This window comes from Cyclopterus lumpus, chromosome 7, assembly GCF_009769545.1.
Source record: "Cyclopterus lumpus isolate fCycLum1 chromosome 7, fCycLum1.pri, whole genome shotgun sequence".
NCBI classification, from domain to species: Eukaryota; Metazoa; Chordata; class Actinopteri; order Perciformes; family Cyclopteridae; genus Cyclopterus; species Cyclopterus lumpus.
Window position 1 is genome coordinate 21,858,587 of NC_046972.1, and position 19,480 is coordinate 21,878,066.

General features: G+C 44.7%; 1 protein-coding gene across 1 annotated transcript; it reads left to right on the forward strand.

The window, feature by feature from the left end:
* Positions 1-3,889: 3,889 nt before the first annotated feature.
* On the forward strand, positions 3,890-5,888 carry LOC117734029 (complement C1q tumor necrosis factor-related protein 3-like). Its single transcript, XM_034538064.1, has 5 exons — positions 3,890-4,175; positions 4,370-4,474; positions 5,250-5,291; positions 5,394-5,513; positions 5,599-5,888. Exons 1-5 carry the CDS (start codon positions 3,890-3,892, stop codon positions 5,886-5,888), a joined length of 843 nt encoding a protein of 280 aa, XP_034393955.1.
* The last annotated feature ends 13,592 nt before the right edge of the window (positions 5,889-19,480 follow it).

Consider the following 19,480-nt stretch of genomic DNA (forward strand, 5'->3'; position numbering starts at 1 on the left):
AACAGGGGGAAGTATGCATCATTAGATCGGGCCGAGGCTCCACTACCTTGCAGTCGAGCCCACTTCGTACAGTAGCGAGCGGCGCGTAAGCGGACTCGACCTCCCGGACCTTCCCGTCCGCTCCGCGTGATTGGCTGGGTCACGGCACGTTGCGATGGGTCAATCTGACAAAGAGTTATTACTGTGGATTATGTCGTGTGTCAACATTTCTATTACGAGCAATTATATTGACAGCAGGTGTGCGATGATTGATCGTCGACCCCCAGAACAGCTTGATTACACCGAGCAGACTGTGAGAAGTAAACAACGGATTGAGTTTATATGCGGCTTAAAATGAACAGAAACACATAGGCGAGCCCACCACGAGAAAATATGAGTTCAAGTAAAAGATGGAAAAAGGACAGACGTCAAGAATTTGTCTTGACAGAAGAAGAAAAAAATTGCCGGAGCTGAGAAATGCAGAAAGAAAGACAGCGAGAGAGGAATTTGCCTGAGAGGTGAATGAAGGAAGGTATGTGAGGCTTCCTGTCACCGTTGAGGCGCCTGATATCTCTGACTAGGTGTCATCCAATCGCACTATGGCAGACATTGCACCACAACCCTAAATATTCCACCTTTTGGAACGGAATCGATAGAGACTGAGTGCACGGAAGCAATCTCCCCGATCATTCGAAAAGCGACATTCGGCCTCCAGTCCGACCCACGAGGAATAGAGATCCGGGTTAGAGATTTAGCCCCCCGAGGCGCTACAGATACAGAGGAAAGCAAAAAAAGCGTTGACCCGAGGGGATCAGCTCTTCTCCAGGGTGCTCCCTGGGTGGGAAGATTTACTGGAGTCCTAATCACAGGTCGACACCTTGGAAACAGCTTCTCTGACCAATGGGAGACGAGCTGCAGACGACGCTTCGCCTTGTTAACCGCCTCTCTGGCAGATCGCAATGCCAGACATCCTCGGCATGTGTGACTTTTGACACCACAAACCGTGCTATTTACTTTCTGGATGTACTGTATGGACTCCGAATACGGGTGCATTTGTGGGAGTATGAAGCGTAAAATAATAAATATATATATATATATTGAACATGGCGATAAGAGGAGGAATCGTGCGGTGATTCCCTCTAGCACCTCCAGCAGGTCAAAGCTGTCCAGTGCGTTTCCACCGTATCCTAATTACAGTAATTTGGTGGTATCGGCGAGATTGACATTTTTGGTTTTGAGTAAAACATCTCCGCTACACTCGCGGTCGGTTTTGTGATGACGTTGGTTATCCGTTAGCTTACTCCGTGTTTAGCGCTAATTAGCAAATGCTAACACGTCAAGACACTAGACTGCGATGGTGCTCGGGCACAAATATTCCCTCCTAAACATCTTTACATGACATTACATGTCATTTAGCTGACGCTTTTATCCAAAGCGACTTACAATAAGTCTCAGCATTATCATTGTGAGACTGTTAGCATGCGGTTGTTAGCATTTAGCTCAGAGCACTGTGCATTAAAGAGAAGCTAGCTAGCTTGCAGAACTCTTTGCCTCGTTTTTGGGCGAACCCCTAAACAACCAGTTGTTCAGATATAGGACCAGGTTCATGTGGGCTATTTAAACTAATACAATCCAGTTTAATAAACACAAAATACTGTTTTGATGAAGACAGAACTAGAAAATAAGCATTGTAGAGTTCATACAGGGTTCTAAACTTTAGCTCAAACTGATATTTACCAGATTTGACTAAATTATTGGTGCCATTTTCCAGTCCTCAACATCTAGACATCGCAATTAAAATCTGCCTCTTTGATGACGATGAAGTCGACGAAGGCGATGATGCATCGTGTAGACATAGAGTGTATATATATATATATCGGTAGCTCATCTGTAATCTGAACCGTTTGTGTTTATCTAAACCCTTCTAACCAATCCCTTGAGTTGTGATATTAAAAAAAAAGAAGAAGAAAAAGAATGGCCTCCCCCAATTTAAGCGTCGAAATTTCACAATATTCAGCAAATGAATTTGCAAGATGCAACAGGCACCGTGCTGCTTTCATGACTGTCTGCATACCGATGCGACCGCAGTCTAACTATTACTCTCTTCATCTCTGCCCCCTCCGGCACCAGGGTAGAAAAAACCGCTGTGTTCTCTTTCCAAGAGAAAACTCTTCTTTAAAACTTCTGTGGGACACGTACGGTTGTTTATCCTCACCGTCTTTTTTTTTTTTCTTTCTTAAATTCTTTATTTATATTTTTACGATAGCTCCTTCGTTTATAGAAAGCAAAGTGAGAGCATGGTTCCGGGCGATTGTATTCTGCCTATTCTTGAATTATTAGATATGAACCTGCACAATGTTTATCTACTAGCGCCGGCAATGTGTTGTTGGAGGAGATTGATGCCAGATTGATGTTTTTATCTGGTGTGAATCCTGTTGAATGAGTCGGCGGCTCAAGATTGTTATTCACAGTCACAACGATCAGCGTGAATCATGTCATTCGCTGCACTTTATGCGCTTTTAATTTATATTTTTAACGACAGGTGGATTTGTTGCTATTTCGGTCTAATTGTCTAACTTGTCACCGATGCACGCGCTTATGACTCACAAGCGACACGCCCAGATAATGGTCTTGTTGCAGCGGGGAAAGTTCCCTTACTCTTCACGATAACTTGCGGGTAGTAGTAGCCTGTGGGAAACTCTGAGGACGTTTCCAGTACCAGTCGATTCTGGAAAACAACTTGACACACATTGCCATTTTTTTTCTTCTGGCTGACAGCAACAACAACAACAACAACAACAACAACAACAACAAAAAGAGCACCAGTCTCGTCATGTTGAAACAGTGCCACTGCAAAGGTATGAAAGAGAATGAGCTCCGAGTCCTGTCAGCTCTGTTTTCGCCCCAAAAAATAAATAAAATGGTCTGTCAGGGTTATCCTTGTGGAGGCCTAAAGGGGAGTGAGTGTCTTCAAATAGAGAGCTGAAGGGATGAGTCCGAAAACCTGGAAATGAGTTTGCATGTTATTTTCTGCAATAATCCAAAAGCCAATGGGAATTTTCTTTTCAATTGGCTTTTTGTAAAGGGAACCGGTGCGATGCTGACACGGGGTTGGTCTGCAAAAAAATTAAATACGTCGCCCCCTGCAGCACTCTTTTTGGCACAAACGTCCATTTGAATTAATATGCTAATTATGACTCTTTCACACAGTATTTAGTATAGAATGATGGAGTGAGGACATTTTTGGACAGACGTGGAAGCGGAGGCGGCAGAGAACTACCGACTGATATCTCAAAACCTCGGCAGATTATTAAATACTTTGGATTGTTGTGTCGAGTTCATTGCTGACACAGTGGAAGAGCAATCACTCAACCGTACAAGTGCTGCACTGGACTGCATTATATTGTAATGTGTTCCTCTTCTCAGTGAAATGCAGTCCAGTTTGACACCACTGCAAACTACCACCTCAACAACATGTCGTATCTGAAAATCTCTGAACATCATTACATTAGTGAGATTTATGACACAACAGTTGTATTGAAGTGCATTAGATTGTGCAGGTGTACCTAATAAAGTGACCGCTGAATGCAATTGGAGTGAGCACATTGACTCAGGTTTAAAAAGACACTTCTTTTTACTCTGTAAAGTCGTATTATTTGAGTAAAAGAAGAAATCGACTTATGGAAAAAATGTCACTCGCTGTGTGTTTACAGCCACCGGGTCTCTGGCTCTGCTCCCTCTGTGTCCTCACACTCCTTTTTATCTCCACCACCTGCCACGTAGCTCAAAGTTACAGGTGTGCTTTCTCACAGCTTTTGGCAGACCGCCGTCCACCTGACACATCTGACCTTGCACGCGCTCATAAATAGCCGATCCGGTGCACAGACGAGCAAACAGCCAAACGGGGAGGATGAAGATGAAGATGAAGACCTCCCTGGTGTTCCTACTGGTACTGACATGCTGCCGTCTTCGCGGAGCTCAGACACGGAGCAGCGACAATGACGTGGCTCAGACTCCGAGGCCCGGGACCGACGCCGACGGAGGCGTACAAGAGCTGGTGTCTAACTCGGACGTCTGGGTGGAACTGAGGAGTCTGAGAGACATGGTGGTGGAGCAGAAGGTAGAGCTGAGGCACCTGACGAACAGAGTGACAGCTGCTGAGAGCATCGTGGAGGCCTTGGAGATAGCGAACACAGGTACGCCGCAATAAAGGACTTTACAACAGAATAGATGGCGCTGAGCTCAGGTGAGCGGTCTCGTTTCAGCCACAGAGGCCCGGATGACGGCTCTCGGGCGGAGGAGCTGCAGATGGAGAACGACGGTAAACACACGTAACCGAAAGGAATTTCGTCTCATTGCATCGCTTCCATTTTTGTTCCTGTCACTTCAGTTCAAGCTGCCGATCTGGCGGTCGCCCAGCAGAAGCTCGGCACTCTGCAGCTAACACTGACGGCCGGTGAGCGCCGCGTGGAGGAGCTGGAGAAACAGCAGGAAGGTAAACGTCAAAGCTCAGATCAGTGTTTTAGAGCCCCACGGCGGCGCTTTGTAATTGTTGCTAATGAGCGTGACGCGTCTTAAGCGCTGTTTTTCACGCGCTGTTTTTCACGCGCTGTTTTTCACGCGCTGTTTTTCACGCGCTGCTTTTCACGCGCTGCTTTTCACGCGCGCTGTTTTTCACGCTACAACACCGCCGGTCGGGACGGCCTTATCAGCTGCAGCAGTTACATGACTATCAAATGTATCATCTCTGAGGGTTTATGATTTGTGTGATGTTTTGTGTGCGTATGGTTTGCATTACATTACATTACATGTCATTTAGCTGACGCTTTTATCCAAAGCGACTAACAATAAGTGCATTAAACCGTGAGTCCAAACTCAGAACAACAAGAATCAAGGAAGTACAATTTCTTCAATAATGTTAAACTACAGAGTACTATCCGTAAGAGCCATTTAAGTGCTACTAAAGTGCTAAACAACAAAGTGCTATTGGTAAGGGGCATTTAAGTGCTACTAAAGTGCTACCACGGCGCTACCTTCCCTATTCAAGGTATAGTCGAAAAAGATGTGTTTTTAGTTTGCGACTGAAGATGTAGAGACTTTCTGCTGTCCTGATGTCAATGGGGAGCTCGTTCCACCAATGAGGAGCCAGCACAGCAAACAGTCGTGATTTTGTTGAGTGTTTAGCTCGAAGTGACGGAGCTACCAGCCGATTGGCAGAAGCCGAGCGAAGTGAACGAGCTGGGGTTTACGAATGTTTGTGACGATTTCAGGACACGAGGCTGCGCTGCAGGAACTCCAGAATTCCAATAAAGGTACACGTTTGCCTCTCTGTGTGGTGTTTCGTGCACGAGTACAGGAAGAAAGGCGACATGAAGTAATTCAGAATCCATTGTGTTGTTCCTTAAACCACTCAGTGGGGAAAGTGGCTTTTTCTGCCTCCCTTCTGGCATCCGGTGAAGGCAACACAGTCGGCCCAACGCTCGTCTACAAGAACATCTTCACCAACATCGGAAACCACTACAACCCGACCACAGGTAGCGCGCGATTGCGAGGCCAGTCGGTTTCATTCTTCGCTTTGCTGTCGTTCGTGACTGTTCTTTTTTCTGTCTGTGTTTGTAGGTTACTTCACTGCACCAGTGAGAGGAGCGTATTACTTCAGATTTACTGGCCACGTGGCACACCTAAGCAGTTACATGGCAATGAGCCTGGAAAAGAACGGACATTGCGTAGTCATGGCAGCTGACCGTCACGGCACACCCGAAGATCGCGAGGACGGTGCAACCAATGGCGTCGCGTTGCAGTTAGAAGTGGGAGACGTCGTCTCGGTACAACTCAAACCCGGTGCAGCGGTTTGGGACGACCAGTACCACAGAACAACATTTAGTGGCTTCCTGCTCTTTCCTTTGTGAGATATTACAATAGAGCGCTGCAGAGATGAGTCAGAAAAACGAGTCAACATCTTTTGAAAGAAAATGATGAATCGGTCTTTTCCAAGTCGTTTTGAAAATGTTTTAAGCGAAAGTAAAATGCTTTAATTGGAATGATATGCTGTGTCTTTCCCAAAGGTCTGATTCATTTGTTAAAAATAAGAAAGAAATCATTGAAAAATCCGTAATCTAGGAATACGAAGATTTTGTTAACTTCTCAAGTTAGACTGCTGTACAGAAGATGTGTCCTATTTAATTGAAAAGTCATTGTTCAGTGTATGTGGCTAGAGGCTTCAAGTTCCCACTTACTCACACACATCCTGGACTGTGAAACATCCAAGTGGAGTAACAACACAAAAAAAAGACACAAAAATAGTCTCTCACACTCAAATCCGTGCACTCGGAACACGTTTGGCTTCTGTACATAACCATATAATATAAACACGTCCTTATGTATGAGTACGGATGCTACTGTCGAGGTAACGCGCTCACCTAGTGAGAATGAGGTCAAGCTTTTTCCAAACAACGCCTTCTAACAAAGGCCCACTTTGGATGAGGTGGACGCATTACGTTATGAAAATTAAAAAAGGGGAGGGGGGGGGGGGGGGGGGGGGGGGGGGGGGGGGGGGGCCTTCAACAAATTCCTCAGATAAAAGTGGAAGAAAATGACAACCCATGAATGTGATCATTGTTTCCTTCCCTTTGGTGTTTCACATCATAAACCCCCCGGAATGCAGCTGCATCAGAGTTTGAGCTTTGACTAAATCCATTCAGACTCTTTGTTGTGCAGTCATTCAGATCGCACAGGTACACACACACACACACACACACGCGCGCGCACACACACTTACACAACACCACACCTCGGGTTATCAGTCATCTGCTATGGCACTGATAACCGTGATCAACGCACAACACAGGGCCGTGCTTATAGCTACACCTCCATTCACTGTCAGCGTGAATTCTTTCTCTCTTTCTTCTGCTGCCCTCTACTTTCCCCTCTTATTTCCCACGATGCACTGCAGCGAAGACTATCAGCCACAATCGATCTATAGCGGCTATCAGATGCCCTCACGGTAAAAAAAAAAAGTGTCACACCCTTACTGGCAGATACAAAAGTGACACGATGCGGATGAGATCATTTCATAAATTCACAGGTGGAGTCTGCAGGCGACGGATAACACGAGTTTTCGGCGTCGGAAGAGTTTTTCGTTTGTCGTGTTGACCAATCACGTTGAAGCTTTGGGGCAACAGTCTGTGTGGAGAACAACAGAGGCGGAACCAGGCGGCAACCGCGGTTCCGCCGAGTGAAGCTGATTCAGAAGTGTCTTAGAACCTGCATTCTCTCTCCTGACCACCAGGGGGCAACTCCTCTGGTTGTATAGAAGTCTATGCTTCATGTGTTAAAGCTGCATTCTCTCTCCTGACCACCAGGGGGCGACTCCTCTGGTTGTATAGAAGTATATGCTTCATGTGTTAAAGCTGCATTCTCTCTCCTGACCACCAGGGGGCAACTCCTCTGGTTGTATAGAAGTCTATGCTTCATGTGTTAAAGCTGCATTCTCTCTCCTGACCACCAGGGGGCAACTCCTCTGGTTGTATAGAAGTCTATGCTTCATGTGTTAAAGCTGCATTCTCTCTCCTGACCACCAGGGGGCAACTCCTCTGGTTGTATAGAAGTCTATGCTTCATGTGTTAAAGTCTATGCTTCATGTGTTAAAGCTGCATTCTCTCTCCTGACCACCAGGGGGCTCCTCTGGTTGTATAGAAGTCTATATAAATGACTCTACTTCTCTAGATGTATTCCCTCAGTAAACATTGTAAACATGATTTTATGGTCCCAATCTCTAGTTTCAAGTCTTCTTCAATACAGCATGATGTTCATTTAGTAAATTATGTTCCATTTAGAGTCAAACAGACCATAAATAAGGGTGTGCTTTAGGGCGGGTTTACTGTGATTGACAGGTCGCTGCCGCTACCAGAGCCTGTATCCGGCTTCACTACGTCACTCCTCGACATTCTAAATATGGGAACTTCCATTTATCGGTTCCAGAAAAAAAACCAACATGGCCGTAATCCAAGATGGCCGTAATCCAAGATGGCGACGTCCACACAGTCTACGGTCAGAACACATCAGCCAAAATTCATTTTGGGAACCTTTATAATTAGTTTTAAATCAGCTTGTTAAACTGGCTACCTGGTCTCGCATCTCAAGTTGCGGATCGGACCGTAAACGATGAGCAGCGAAAAAGGAAAAAGGGAAGTCTCGTGGCCCAATGAGGATAGTCGTCCCCCCCCCCCCCGTTGTTACGAAGGTGGCTCAGTGAGGCATCACGCAAAGAAATCTGCGTCTTCCGCGTATAAAATTCTTACAAATGTCCCGTAAATATCCTGGGATCTTTCCCATCCATGGGTCCATTGAGCAAGTCATTAACCCCACAAGGAAGGAAAATAACTGTAAGTCTATTTGGGGTGGGGGGGGGTGGGGGGGGGTGGGGGGGGGGAGAGTCTCTCTTTTTGAGCCACTATGTCAAAGTTGCTTCAAAGCCCGGCACCTTTTTCCTCGGGGCTCTTGGTTCAGACTTCTTCTGTTTTGTGAAAAGACAAAAACGGAGGCCGGTAACAAGCGAGGAGCGCTTAAAAGAATAATTCAGCTGCGTTTATGGAAGGAGCCTGGAGTGCATTGGAGACGCGGCGTCTCCTTTGAATCCGAACTGGGGGGGGGGGGGTTGGATCAGACCTGCAGCTATACGGTTGAGCTAAGCAGCGCTGATCAAACAGCTGCCTATATGAAAAGGACTGCCATATCCTCTCAGCACCCCCAGGGGGGGGGGGGATGAATACAGCTTTTCCTGGCTTCCCTCTCACAGGCACCCTCTTGGGTTGGAAGACATTTTTTCATAATTACATTTAATTCTATGTTGTGTCCCCACAGTGCCACTATTAAGGTTAAGGCTATAAGCCGAGGAAGCTTTTCAACCTTTGTCATCGTGGGCTTTTGCTCGTTTAGAGGTAGGAGCATTGATCTGAAAAGCGCAAGCACCGTATCCCTGTTATTTTAAAAATATTCCCATTTTTCCCATGAACACGGTGCGATTTTAATTGATACGTGTCTGCGATATTACGAAACCCACCTTCTATTCTGGCATAGTTTAGGTAGTTGATGAATCCGATGGCGCTGGTAGATGGATCTTAGGTATGAGTCTTAAATGAAGGGAGGGTAATCCCAATTGGATAACCCTTAGTCATTGTTTCATTAAGGTAGTCTTTCATTATTTCTTTCTTCTCCCCCCGCGTGCGAAGGCTCATTAAAAAGCCGTGACAGTGCCGGGAAGGCTGCGTGCCTCCTCTATCTCACACAAGAGGATCTGTTGAACTGTGAATGTTTTGGTTAGAGCTGAGTTCACCACAAAGGGGGTCCGTGTGAAGTGTCTCTGATATCATTCGTGGGCATCTTCTTGGTGGGTCAGGACTGTTTTGTTGTCGTTGTTGTTGTTGTTGTTGTTGTTGTTGTTACGGACATAAAATCGCACAGAAAAAAACAGACAGCTGGCAGCCGGTTGGAGAAGTTGGTGAAAGTGCACCGATACTCTCGTGCCTCCACTTGCATCCCCCCCCCCCCCCCCCCCCCCCCCATGCACCCACACAAACACACAACAACAAAAAAGAATCTGCATTTAGCGAGATTAGCCTCAAATCTTCACAGATAATATGGGGTAATTTATAACGATAAAATGACAGCGAGTTTAAAAAACCGTCCTCTAATTTCATACCTATGTACAGGTGCGAGTAAACGAGGACCCCTTTTTATTTGCACATTTCAGGCGCATCGTCGGTCTGCAATCTGCAAATCATTTGTATGTTGTCCCATAAAAATATCCATTCTTACAGGACGAAGTGTGCCATGATAGCGTTTTAAAGATACAGTCGTGTGGGAGCCCCCAGTAGGTGCCATTTGTCTTCTTTTTTTTTTTTTGTTGCTGTACTCCGAAAAACATGTTTGGTGCAGGTTAAGGCCCCAAGGCGAGCCCCGAGTAAATGTGCATTCCTTTCTGCCTGATTTAAAAGAGAAGTCTCATCTATTTTTTTTTTTTTTTATGCACTTAGTTGATCAGAGATGAACAAGGAGGCATTCCTCGATCAAAATCGTGACTATAAAAAAGGAAAAAAAAAGGTATAACTCACGCGACCAGTCTGGGAAAACGTGCCTTTAATGCCGATTCCTTGAAGTTTAAAAAAAAAAAAAATGCTCAAGGGAAAGTATGAAAAGTAGTGTTGAGAGATGGAAGATAAGAGCTGATTTCAGATGCGTTTTTTTTTTTTTTTTTTAAGAACCAGAACATTCCTTTGGCAACAAATAAAGCTATGTTTTATATCTTACGGGCGGGACATGTTTGCATATACAGAATATTGTGCCGCAACTACAAAAGTTTCCTGGCGCCAAAAAAAACGTTTCACATCTTCTTTTTCCTGCTGCCTGGTTTTGAAGCGCGTACGAGGCAACACAACAAAAAAACACACACACACACACACACGCGCGCGCGCATGCCGAGACTCATGCACAAGCACAGGTATGCACACAGAGGGCAGCTCTGAGCCAACAATCCAGTGGCGATGAAGCCCTGCACCGGTGGTGCCAGAGTCTGCAGATGCATATCTGCTAAGAACCCTGAAAACAGCTGATTGTACTGTGAATTCAAATGCTGAACATTGTAATTGACCGGACAACAGACAGGAATGTTTTGTTTCTTTTCTTTCTTAGAGTTAGCTAGAGAGGCTCATTTTCATCTGCTTTCACATGTAAGGGTTGTTGACTAAGATCTGTCTGGAGTTCCAAGCTCCTCGACCATCACTACGCATATTAAAGTCTTGAAAGTGGGAGTTATTGCTTATTGTAGAGCATTAAAACACATTGATGCAAGACAACACATATAATCTGGGTCCCTCACTGAAGATAAGGAGAGTACAAGCAGCGTTTTACACCTGCAGGCGCGTCATTGTCCACCTTCTCCGGGTCAGGGGACTGACAGCTTCTGCAATGTTGAAGACAGACTTAAAATATTCTTACGTTGTCATAATTACTCTTTCACTTCTACACTGCGAGCTGTCGGCTTTTGCTTCAAATCTTTACCTTTTTTTTTGCTGCTGCTGTATCAGTTTAATATTCCGGATTTATTCCTTCACATGCACACTGAAGACCCTTTCGTCCGCTTCTCTCTGAAATCGTATATTTCCTCGGCGAGTGTAGTTAGTGACAGTGTGGGCTCCATGACAGCTCATCTGAGTAGCACAGTATTCAAAAAACTGCTGCTGTAAAAAGACTCGTTCCCTGCAGGTGGTGCAAATTACAACAGCAATTAAACACTTTTTTTTTTATTTCCTGGAGTTTAGCAGTCACCGTGAAGTTGACCCTAGGAGGCCCCGGGTGAGGTGACTGTGCATGTCGAGAAAACAGGCCGGTGCATAGCCCCCCTCTCTGTAAAACCATAAACTCCTTTCAACATGTTTTTCTATGCGAATTAAGCAAACAAGATGTAACGTGTTAATTAATGAGCTTTTAAAAAGGGGGGATGATTGCCTTTGGACAGAGCCAGGCCTGCCGTCTTGGGACAAGAAGACAAAAGAATTAAAAAGATGACGCAGTCTTGTTTACTTTTGCTCGCTGCTGATCTCCCTTTGTGACATTTGTTTGGTGATACCCGACCGTCCCTTAAAATTGTTCTATTTCTTACGTAAAGCTCGTGGCCCGGTGGCTAAATTAATGTTCCGTGTGCAACGCTGAGACAAAAACATGCATGTGCATTTTCTTTCATAACGCAAAAACCTTTTCCCACAATGCACGGCCGTCTGGAGCTTCCTCCTTACGTGAATATATTCGTACCTGCAGGGCTGTGTTTTCAGTGTTTTTTTCGCTCTAATATGGGCTCCCTGAATGGGTTATCTCCAGACTTGTTCTCACAGGACCTTGATGACAAAAAAAAAAAAAAAATGATTTCAAAAGATGCGTGATGAGAATGCAGATCTTTGTGGTCGTCTGAAACAACTGCGCGTGTTGTGATTTATCCAAAAGAACCCTAATCAACACTTCAAAGACGGTTTAAATGTGGCAATGGAACACACACGAGATGGCAGGACAGCTGGGTCTTCTGTACTCCCCCCCACCCCCTCCCCCCCCCCCACACACCCTGGGGGGGTCCTGAGGCAAGCGTGCTCCCCAGACCACACCCAGTCCCGTTCCTTTCCACATCAGTTCGCTTATGCAAACAACAACAAAAGTAACCTCATGGCTCTCAGACTTTAAGATGTAAGATCTTGCTTCATAATATTATTATTTAGTGCTCTCTGCTTCGGTTTGTCACCTGGAGGGTCTTGTCTTATCTTGTTTTGTGTCTCATGTTTTATATATATATATATATTCATTGGTTTCCTGGTTTATCTTGTAGGTTCACTCCTCATGTGCCGTGTTTCATTTTACTTCCTGTCTCTGTGAATTTGCCCTCCTCTCTGATTATCCACACCTGACCTCAATTACAATTTTTTCGTTTATGCACGTGGTTTTACCTGTTTTCCCCGGCCGCATTGCGTTTGCTTTCCAGCCGTTTTAGGGTACGTTTTGGGGGATTGCTCTTGCACTGATCACCTGTGTGTGACCACTTGCCTCGTACCTGTTCAACCCAGAACCGTGACCTCAAATCTTCTGTAGACCACTGAATTAGTATAGAAAACCCAAAGTAAGATAAAAAAAAATGTCCAATGTTGTATGGAAAACACGTCATAAACATCACTTATACGTCGACATAAGTCCACACTTTGGAACACGACCACTGGTTTCAAACACCTGGGTGAAAGTCCTGTGTTGGTTTGACCCCGACGACCTCCCCTGCCAACCTGCTGGGTTATGGTTTTCTTTTGTTTATATACTACGTCGGGGTTCAGATCGTAGTTACCGCAGACTACAGGTCGCCTTGCTTCGTGTTGAGCGTTAATTAAGAAAACGTGAGCTCGCTAACACCCACGAACTAAGGTGGCGAAAAAACATCGTAAACACGTTTTCGACGTCGACGCTGTGGAAGTCTGTAGACGCTCCGTCTTGTTTCGCCGCATTCCTTCCCGTGAATATCGTTTGGCGTCCTCGGGGAAAGAATGAACACCATTCGTCCGCACTAATCTATTCGTGGTCGGAAAAAAAAAAGCGTCGGAGGCGTGGCTTCACACCTGACATCTCATCAGCTGGCGAGGCTCTCGCAAACCCCGACCGGCGATGGAATGCGTGCCCGAGCAATGGAGTTGTATAATGACGAAGAGTTTGAAGCTCGCCTCGGAAAAAAAGAAACGACGTCGCCCGAGTAACGAGCTGGCTTTCAAGTGTTTTTGTTATTTCAAAAGGCTTCTTTTTTCTTTTTTTTCTCCTTCGAGGTGCACTCGTCATACGGTTGCGGACTGTGCTGTGGCACGTTGATGCTTAGAGGAAACCGTGGAGAGGGATTTGTTATTGGCATCCTCCAAAAAAATTGAGAAACACACACACACACACACACACACACACACACACACGCACACCCACACACACCCAGAAACCAAAAATAGTTTCAGCTATGACGTTGGAACATAATGGAAGGTTAGCTTCTGATTCATGGCCACCTGGCCTGGTCAAATCCCACTATAGGTGTGTCTTGTGGTCCAGTTATTGTAGATTTATTGGTTTAATTAACTACTCTAAACACCTCCGGGGATTGTAAATGCCTTTTTAATCTGTTTGATGATCTCACCTTTGCTCGACTTTGATTTACTGAAAACAATCCCTGTGCTTTTCATGGTCTTCAATCAGACCCTTTTTTTAAATGAAGATGATCCAGATTTATGGCAAAATGAAGGCAATAACTGAAGTACCTTAAACTAGCATTCTTTCCAATGGCCACTAGGGGGCGACTCCTCTGGTTACAAAAAGAAGTCTATGAGAAAACTACTCTACTTCTCACTTGATTTAGAGTAAATGTTGTAATCATGAGTTTATTATCTCTAGTTTCAAGTCTTCAATACAGCGTGATGTTCATTTAGTAAATTATGACCAATTTAGAAGGAAAATGGACCATAAAGCAGAGTATGCTTTAGGATGGGTGGTGATTGACGGGTCGCTACCACAGTGTTAACCCTTTCCACAGTGTGTTTTCAGGTCATGAAACTTAAGTGTGTGACCACTTACCTGGTACCTAAAAGCTTCTGTAGACCACTGAATTAGTATAGAAAACCCAAAGTAGGACTGACTCCAGATCAAAAAAAGACTCTGAAATGTCCAATTTTGTATGGAAAACACATCATAAACATCACTTATACTTTTCAGGTCATGAAACTTAATTGTAAAAAACAAAAATGTAAATGTCAGCCCACAAACCGACGGGTGACGTCACGGTGACGACAGGTATTCCTTAAACACACCTGCATGTCCATTGGTACATTGGTACATAATTCAACTAGTAAGTGAAGAATAAAGTTTATTTTCAAAGTTGTCTGTCTCTTCGTGGTCATCAGGTCGGCGCGTCGACGGTTTTCTTCACCTGTAGTTTTGACGTTAAATCCTTGTGCTCTTGGGTGTTAATGCAGGAGGATTAACCTGCCACCATGGCAGCTCCTTTTTTTATTTTTTATTTTTTTTGCACGTGAAATGAGGCTTGCAGTACAGCTATTGGCACGGGACTCTGGAGGAATGCGCATGCTCTTCTTTTTATTTGAATGCATAAATTTCAGGAAGTCCAAACATTGGCCCCCCCCCTGAAGGATTCTCAGAAAGCGCGTTGCCAAACGTAAAAAAGAAAAAAAAAGGCCAGCACTCAGTCAACCCCACTCATCCGTGCCGGGGATGATACCTCTCTCAGTGTGGCCCTCTCCAATGGAATTACTGTCATAGTTGGCATGATGACTCTCTTCAGGTGATAAAAGAGGTGTTGATACAGAAGCATCTGGCGGGGCCTCTGAGCTCCAGACAGATTCTATCAAACCTCACGCACCATCTGTTGGGGGCTGTAGATCAGTTCGCTGATATTGTGATTTGCAATTAGCTTGTTTTTCGTGCGCAAAATATTGATTTTCTTTTTTTGTCCACGCATTTGCGTATTAATCATAAATTCACCCCCGGGGGAGGAGGGTTCGCGGACTCACCCCGAGCCGTCTTCATTCAGCTCCTCCGCGGCTCCTGAATGTGTTGCCCAAGGCTTGCTTGATTGATCACCAGGATTTAGGGAGGAATCTCGCGCAATTTCACACAAATCACAAAAGACTTTGAGAATAAACCACGGGGATGCTCGTTGCCAGTGGCATTTAGAGTTTTTACACAGGTAGAAACTGCAACGGTACGGCCGTTCATTGTCGTCATGTTGACAGATATGTTAATAGAAATTTGACTGATGATATAGAGATATATATATAATTTGTTTATATATATATATATTTTAATATATATATTTTATATCTATATATCTATATATATTAATATATATATTTGTCATATATTTTATTTTAATATATTTATTTTAATTGAATTATTTATTTATATATATGTATATATATACATATATATAAAAAGAAAGAAATATATATATTTTTTTTAATTTTATTTAATTGTAATATATTTATTTTAATTAATTTTGTTATTTAAATATATATGTGTATATATATTTTATATATATGTATTTGATATATATTTATATATACATTTTACATATATACTTATATATTTTATATATGTATATGTGTGTATATATATATATATTTCTTTTTATTATTTATATATATATAAATAAATAAATATAAATAATTAAATATATATATATATATATATATATATATTTTATTTTTTTTAATTTTATTTTTTTAAAGCATGCAAAGACACTACTTCAGTCTCTGATGTGGCCAAAACCCCCCGGAGGGACCAAAGCCATTTTTCATGTAATTACAGAAAACCTGCCCGACTGGCTTTGAGGCAGCTCGTGAAAAGGAGGGGCCGAGTCTTTTCTTGCATTGTACATCTAACCAGTTACTATTAGCAAATGGCAATTTCACTCATTTCGCTTTCAGTCGTGGGTGTAATCACGCCGGGTCGTCTCAGAGTTCGTGCACAGAAGGCGTGTCGCAGTGAAACCGGCCGGTCGAGCAGCGCAAGAGGGAAATGTGCCCTGACACTTCTCTTTAATATAAAGCGGGATTCACGCTCTAAAATGTGTTCTTTTGTGAGGGATGGAGTCGAAACTGTTGATCGTGGACTTCTTGAGTCGTTTTTTTTGTTGATTTCCCCCCCCCCCCCAAGCTCAGCGTTCCCTCGTCTTTTACCCCACACGTGTCCTCAGTTCCGGGCCTTCAGCCTCGCATGTGTTTCACGACGCAGAAATGTTTTCCATCGCCGAAACACACAAATACATCATCGTGTGACCCGACGCTGACAACTACAGTCTGCTGCAGAGAGGGACAGTGGCAGAAAGGAATCTCCCCCCCCCCCAGGACAGATCCGTACAGACTCGGTGAACTGACGCTGTCTTCGGGGGCTGTGCGGGGCAAACTGGAGGAGGCCGCTCTGAAGTAATGTTTGTCTTCGGCGAACCCGTCACACTCTGACTCTGTCTTCCTTTTTTCTTTTCTTTTTTTTCTATTGGCGACCTGCTGGTTGACTCTCACGGCTCTCATGTCATCGTTTAGCATCGTAGCAGTGCTAGTTAGTGACTAGCTAGCAGCTAAAGCGGGCTTTCGAGTAATTATAATATAAATCCACCCACGTCATTATTAGATGCTCAGAGAAAATGCTCAAGAGAGACAAATACGGGACCTTTAACCCGGAGACTTGCATTATGAAGTGTTGTTTTTAATGTTTTCTGCACTTATGTTGCGTTGTTTACATGTTTACACAAGTCCAACAATGGTGTTTTTCTCCCTAAACTCAACTAAGTGGTTTTGAAACAAAAAGTTTCCCCACATTTTTTATTATTATAAAGTGTCAGAATGTGACGAGTTGGGATGAGAACATGTTGAAAAGTCCCAGATATTTCCCTCAGGTGTTGGCAGCGAGGAACATGAACGCTGAGGATTTTTTCTCCGTTTCTGCTGAACGTGAACTCAAAGCAGCTGTAATTACTTTATTAAAAAACGTGATAATATGTTGTATTTACAGCTCGTTTCCACTCCGAGTGGCCAGAAAATAAAGTTTACTGTGTGCATTTGGCCATTCTGCCATTTCATACATCATCGTACACACAAACATAATAGATTGGCAGCATAATACCCATATGAGGGCCTACGTTTACATCTAAGTCTAATGTAACGTTTCCTTTTCAGCCACTGGAGTAAAACTCAGTTATTTTTAAGGATCGCACGCTTTCGAAGGAACCGGCTTCCGCTGTACGTGAGTTTCCGTCTCAGCAGACCGGCACTGTGTGGGGTTTTTTTGGGGGGGGGTTTTCCGGCCTGCTCGTCACCGTCACCAGACACCTCTCCTTTTTGAGGAGCGGTGATTTATGATGGAAGGGGATCGCTGTGGTATCCGTGCCGACTTGACAATGCTTCGGCTGCCTTTTCTTTTGTCCCCCCCCCTCCGTCCGTGGAGTCCCAGGTTTGACGTGGGATCACCGTCCAGATCGTGGTTGCAACCGGCCAACCGGAGGCCATGTATACTCCTGTTCTATGGGTTCTTTCTTTTTCTTTCTTCTTTTGGGCTGCCGATAGAGCAAAGAATCTAAAGACTTCCTGCCAGGAGCCCATTAAAGGTGTTTTGTCACTGTCTGGCACAGTATCGGGAGTCACTCCCCATCGGGCTTTTCATTCTGCATTTCACCAAGAAGAGAGGAGACACTCGCTAATGGATGGCCGGATGAAAAAGAAACAAAAAACATTTCCATCGCCTGTGCTCTGTATTGTTAAGACAACAACGGCAATACAATAACCATAAATCAACGTGTACTGTAGGTATAAAGCCCTCCCGTAAAATCATTAAGAGGGGAGTGAAAGTGAAGCTTTCTCTACCCCTCCATCGCTCTCTTTCTCTCTCCCGTTTCCCCTTTTGTTCTCTTCTTTATCTCATTACCATCACTGAAGCTGACCTCCGGAGCAGCGCGGTCCAGCTGGGTTCCCCCGGCCTACAGACAAACCTCTGACCCCGCGCTGAACCAGGAGGATCATCTACCACTGTCACGGGCCTCATCTAGCACTGTCACCGGCTCCGGCTCCCGAGGTCACTCCGGTGCCACATTACTTGTTTTTCAATTCGGCATCCTTTTTCTTTTTTTTCTTTTTTAACGTGGATTAGGAACTCGATATCGATCGTGCGTGCGTGTGCGTCGCACGGGGAGCGACCGAACGGGAGGGGTCGGTGGGTGGAAAACTGTGTTCAGAGGAATGACCTCAGATACCACACGTCACACGTCTCTGCCTTTTTTGTTTACAGGCAACACCGGCTATTTATTTACAGGGAGCCGAGCTTTATTCAAGTGGTTATTACAGTTCACGACAATCGCGTACGCAAATTAACCGCGTCGTGTCCCCAAAGGCCACTTTGTGTACACGTGCGCACACATCGTAATTGTGCAGGGGGGGGGGGGGAACATATTTCTGTTGCGTGCATATGGGATATCAAACAAAAGATAACATGACAAAAAAAGGTCTTCAAAAACACTTTTTTTTGTCACGGGCCTTGTGGGATACATATCAAAAGAAGTGCTTTTCAGGTATCTCTTTACCGCTTTTTGGGTGGAAGGTGAGGGTGTTTTCCATCTCTTGGCAAAGCATGAGTGGAGCGAGGCAGAAGATTAATAGCTCTGACCACATGGTTTAGTTATTTTAAACTGGCAGCAGCAGCAGCATCAGCTCAAATTGGTTTCGTAGCTTTTCCTGCAATGATACATTTTTAGGAGCGTGTCCGGACAGGTTCGGGGAGATGCTAGAGGAGAGAATTCATTGCAACTCCCTCTTGAGCCGTTCAGCCCGAGAGAGAGAGAGAGAGAGAGAGAGAGAGAAAGACGGGAGCTTGGAAACCGATGACGCCATCCAGAATGTTTACGCGCTTGTGCACCATTTTTCCCTTCTTTTTGTTAATTGATGTGCCCGACGCACGCAGACGGCAACTTCTTTTGTCAGATTTCATTCTGCCATCGTCTCGCTTAAAAGTTGCGTCTTGAGGGTAAAAAGATTTTTTTTTCTAAACCAATAAGAAACAACCAAACGTAGAGGAGGTGAGGGCTGGAAGAAGATCAGTGAGTCTTACGGGGTTGTAGTGAGTTTGGTGTTTTTGTTCAAAACATCCCGTGTCAGGACGCCCCGAGACGCCGGAGGATTACTGTAAGCTTGGCTCAGGTGACGTCTTCTGGATGGTGGAGGGGTGGGAGGGGTGGGGGGGGGGGGGGGATAGGTATGAGGGCCCTCCATAGCCCGGTTCCAAACCACTCCAAAAGCAAGGGGGGAAAAGTATCGTATGGGGCGCTCAGATCATTTGGAGATACGACGCCCACACATCCTCAAAGGCCACTGAAAGTTCTCATTACCCCGTTCCTCAGACGCATGATTGCATATTTCGAAAGTTTTCAAAGCGGGCCGGTATG

Bases quoted from the DNA above. Each gene is read 5' to 3' on its own strand.
- LOC117734029 (XM_034538064.1), top strand. From the start codon at position 3,890: ATGAAGATGAAGATGAAGACCTCCCTGGTGTTCCTACTGGTACTGACA. The intron at 4,176-4,369 runs GTACGCCGCAAT...CTGTCACTTCAG, and splicing joins CTTGGAGATAGCGAACACAG to TTCAAGCTGCCGATCTGGCG. The intron at 5,514-5,598 runs GTAGCGCGCGAT...CTGTGTTTGTAG, and splicing joins CCACTACAACCCGACCACAG to GTTACTTCACTGCACCAGTG.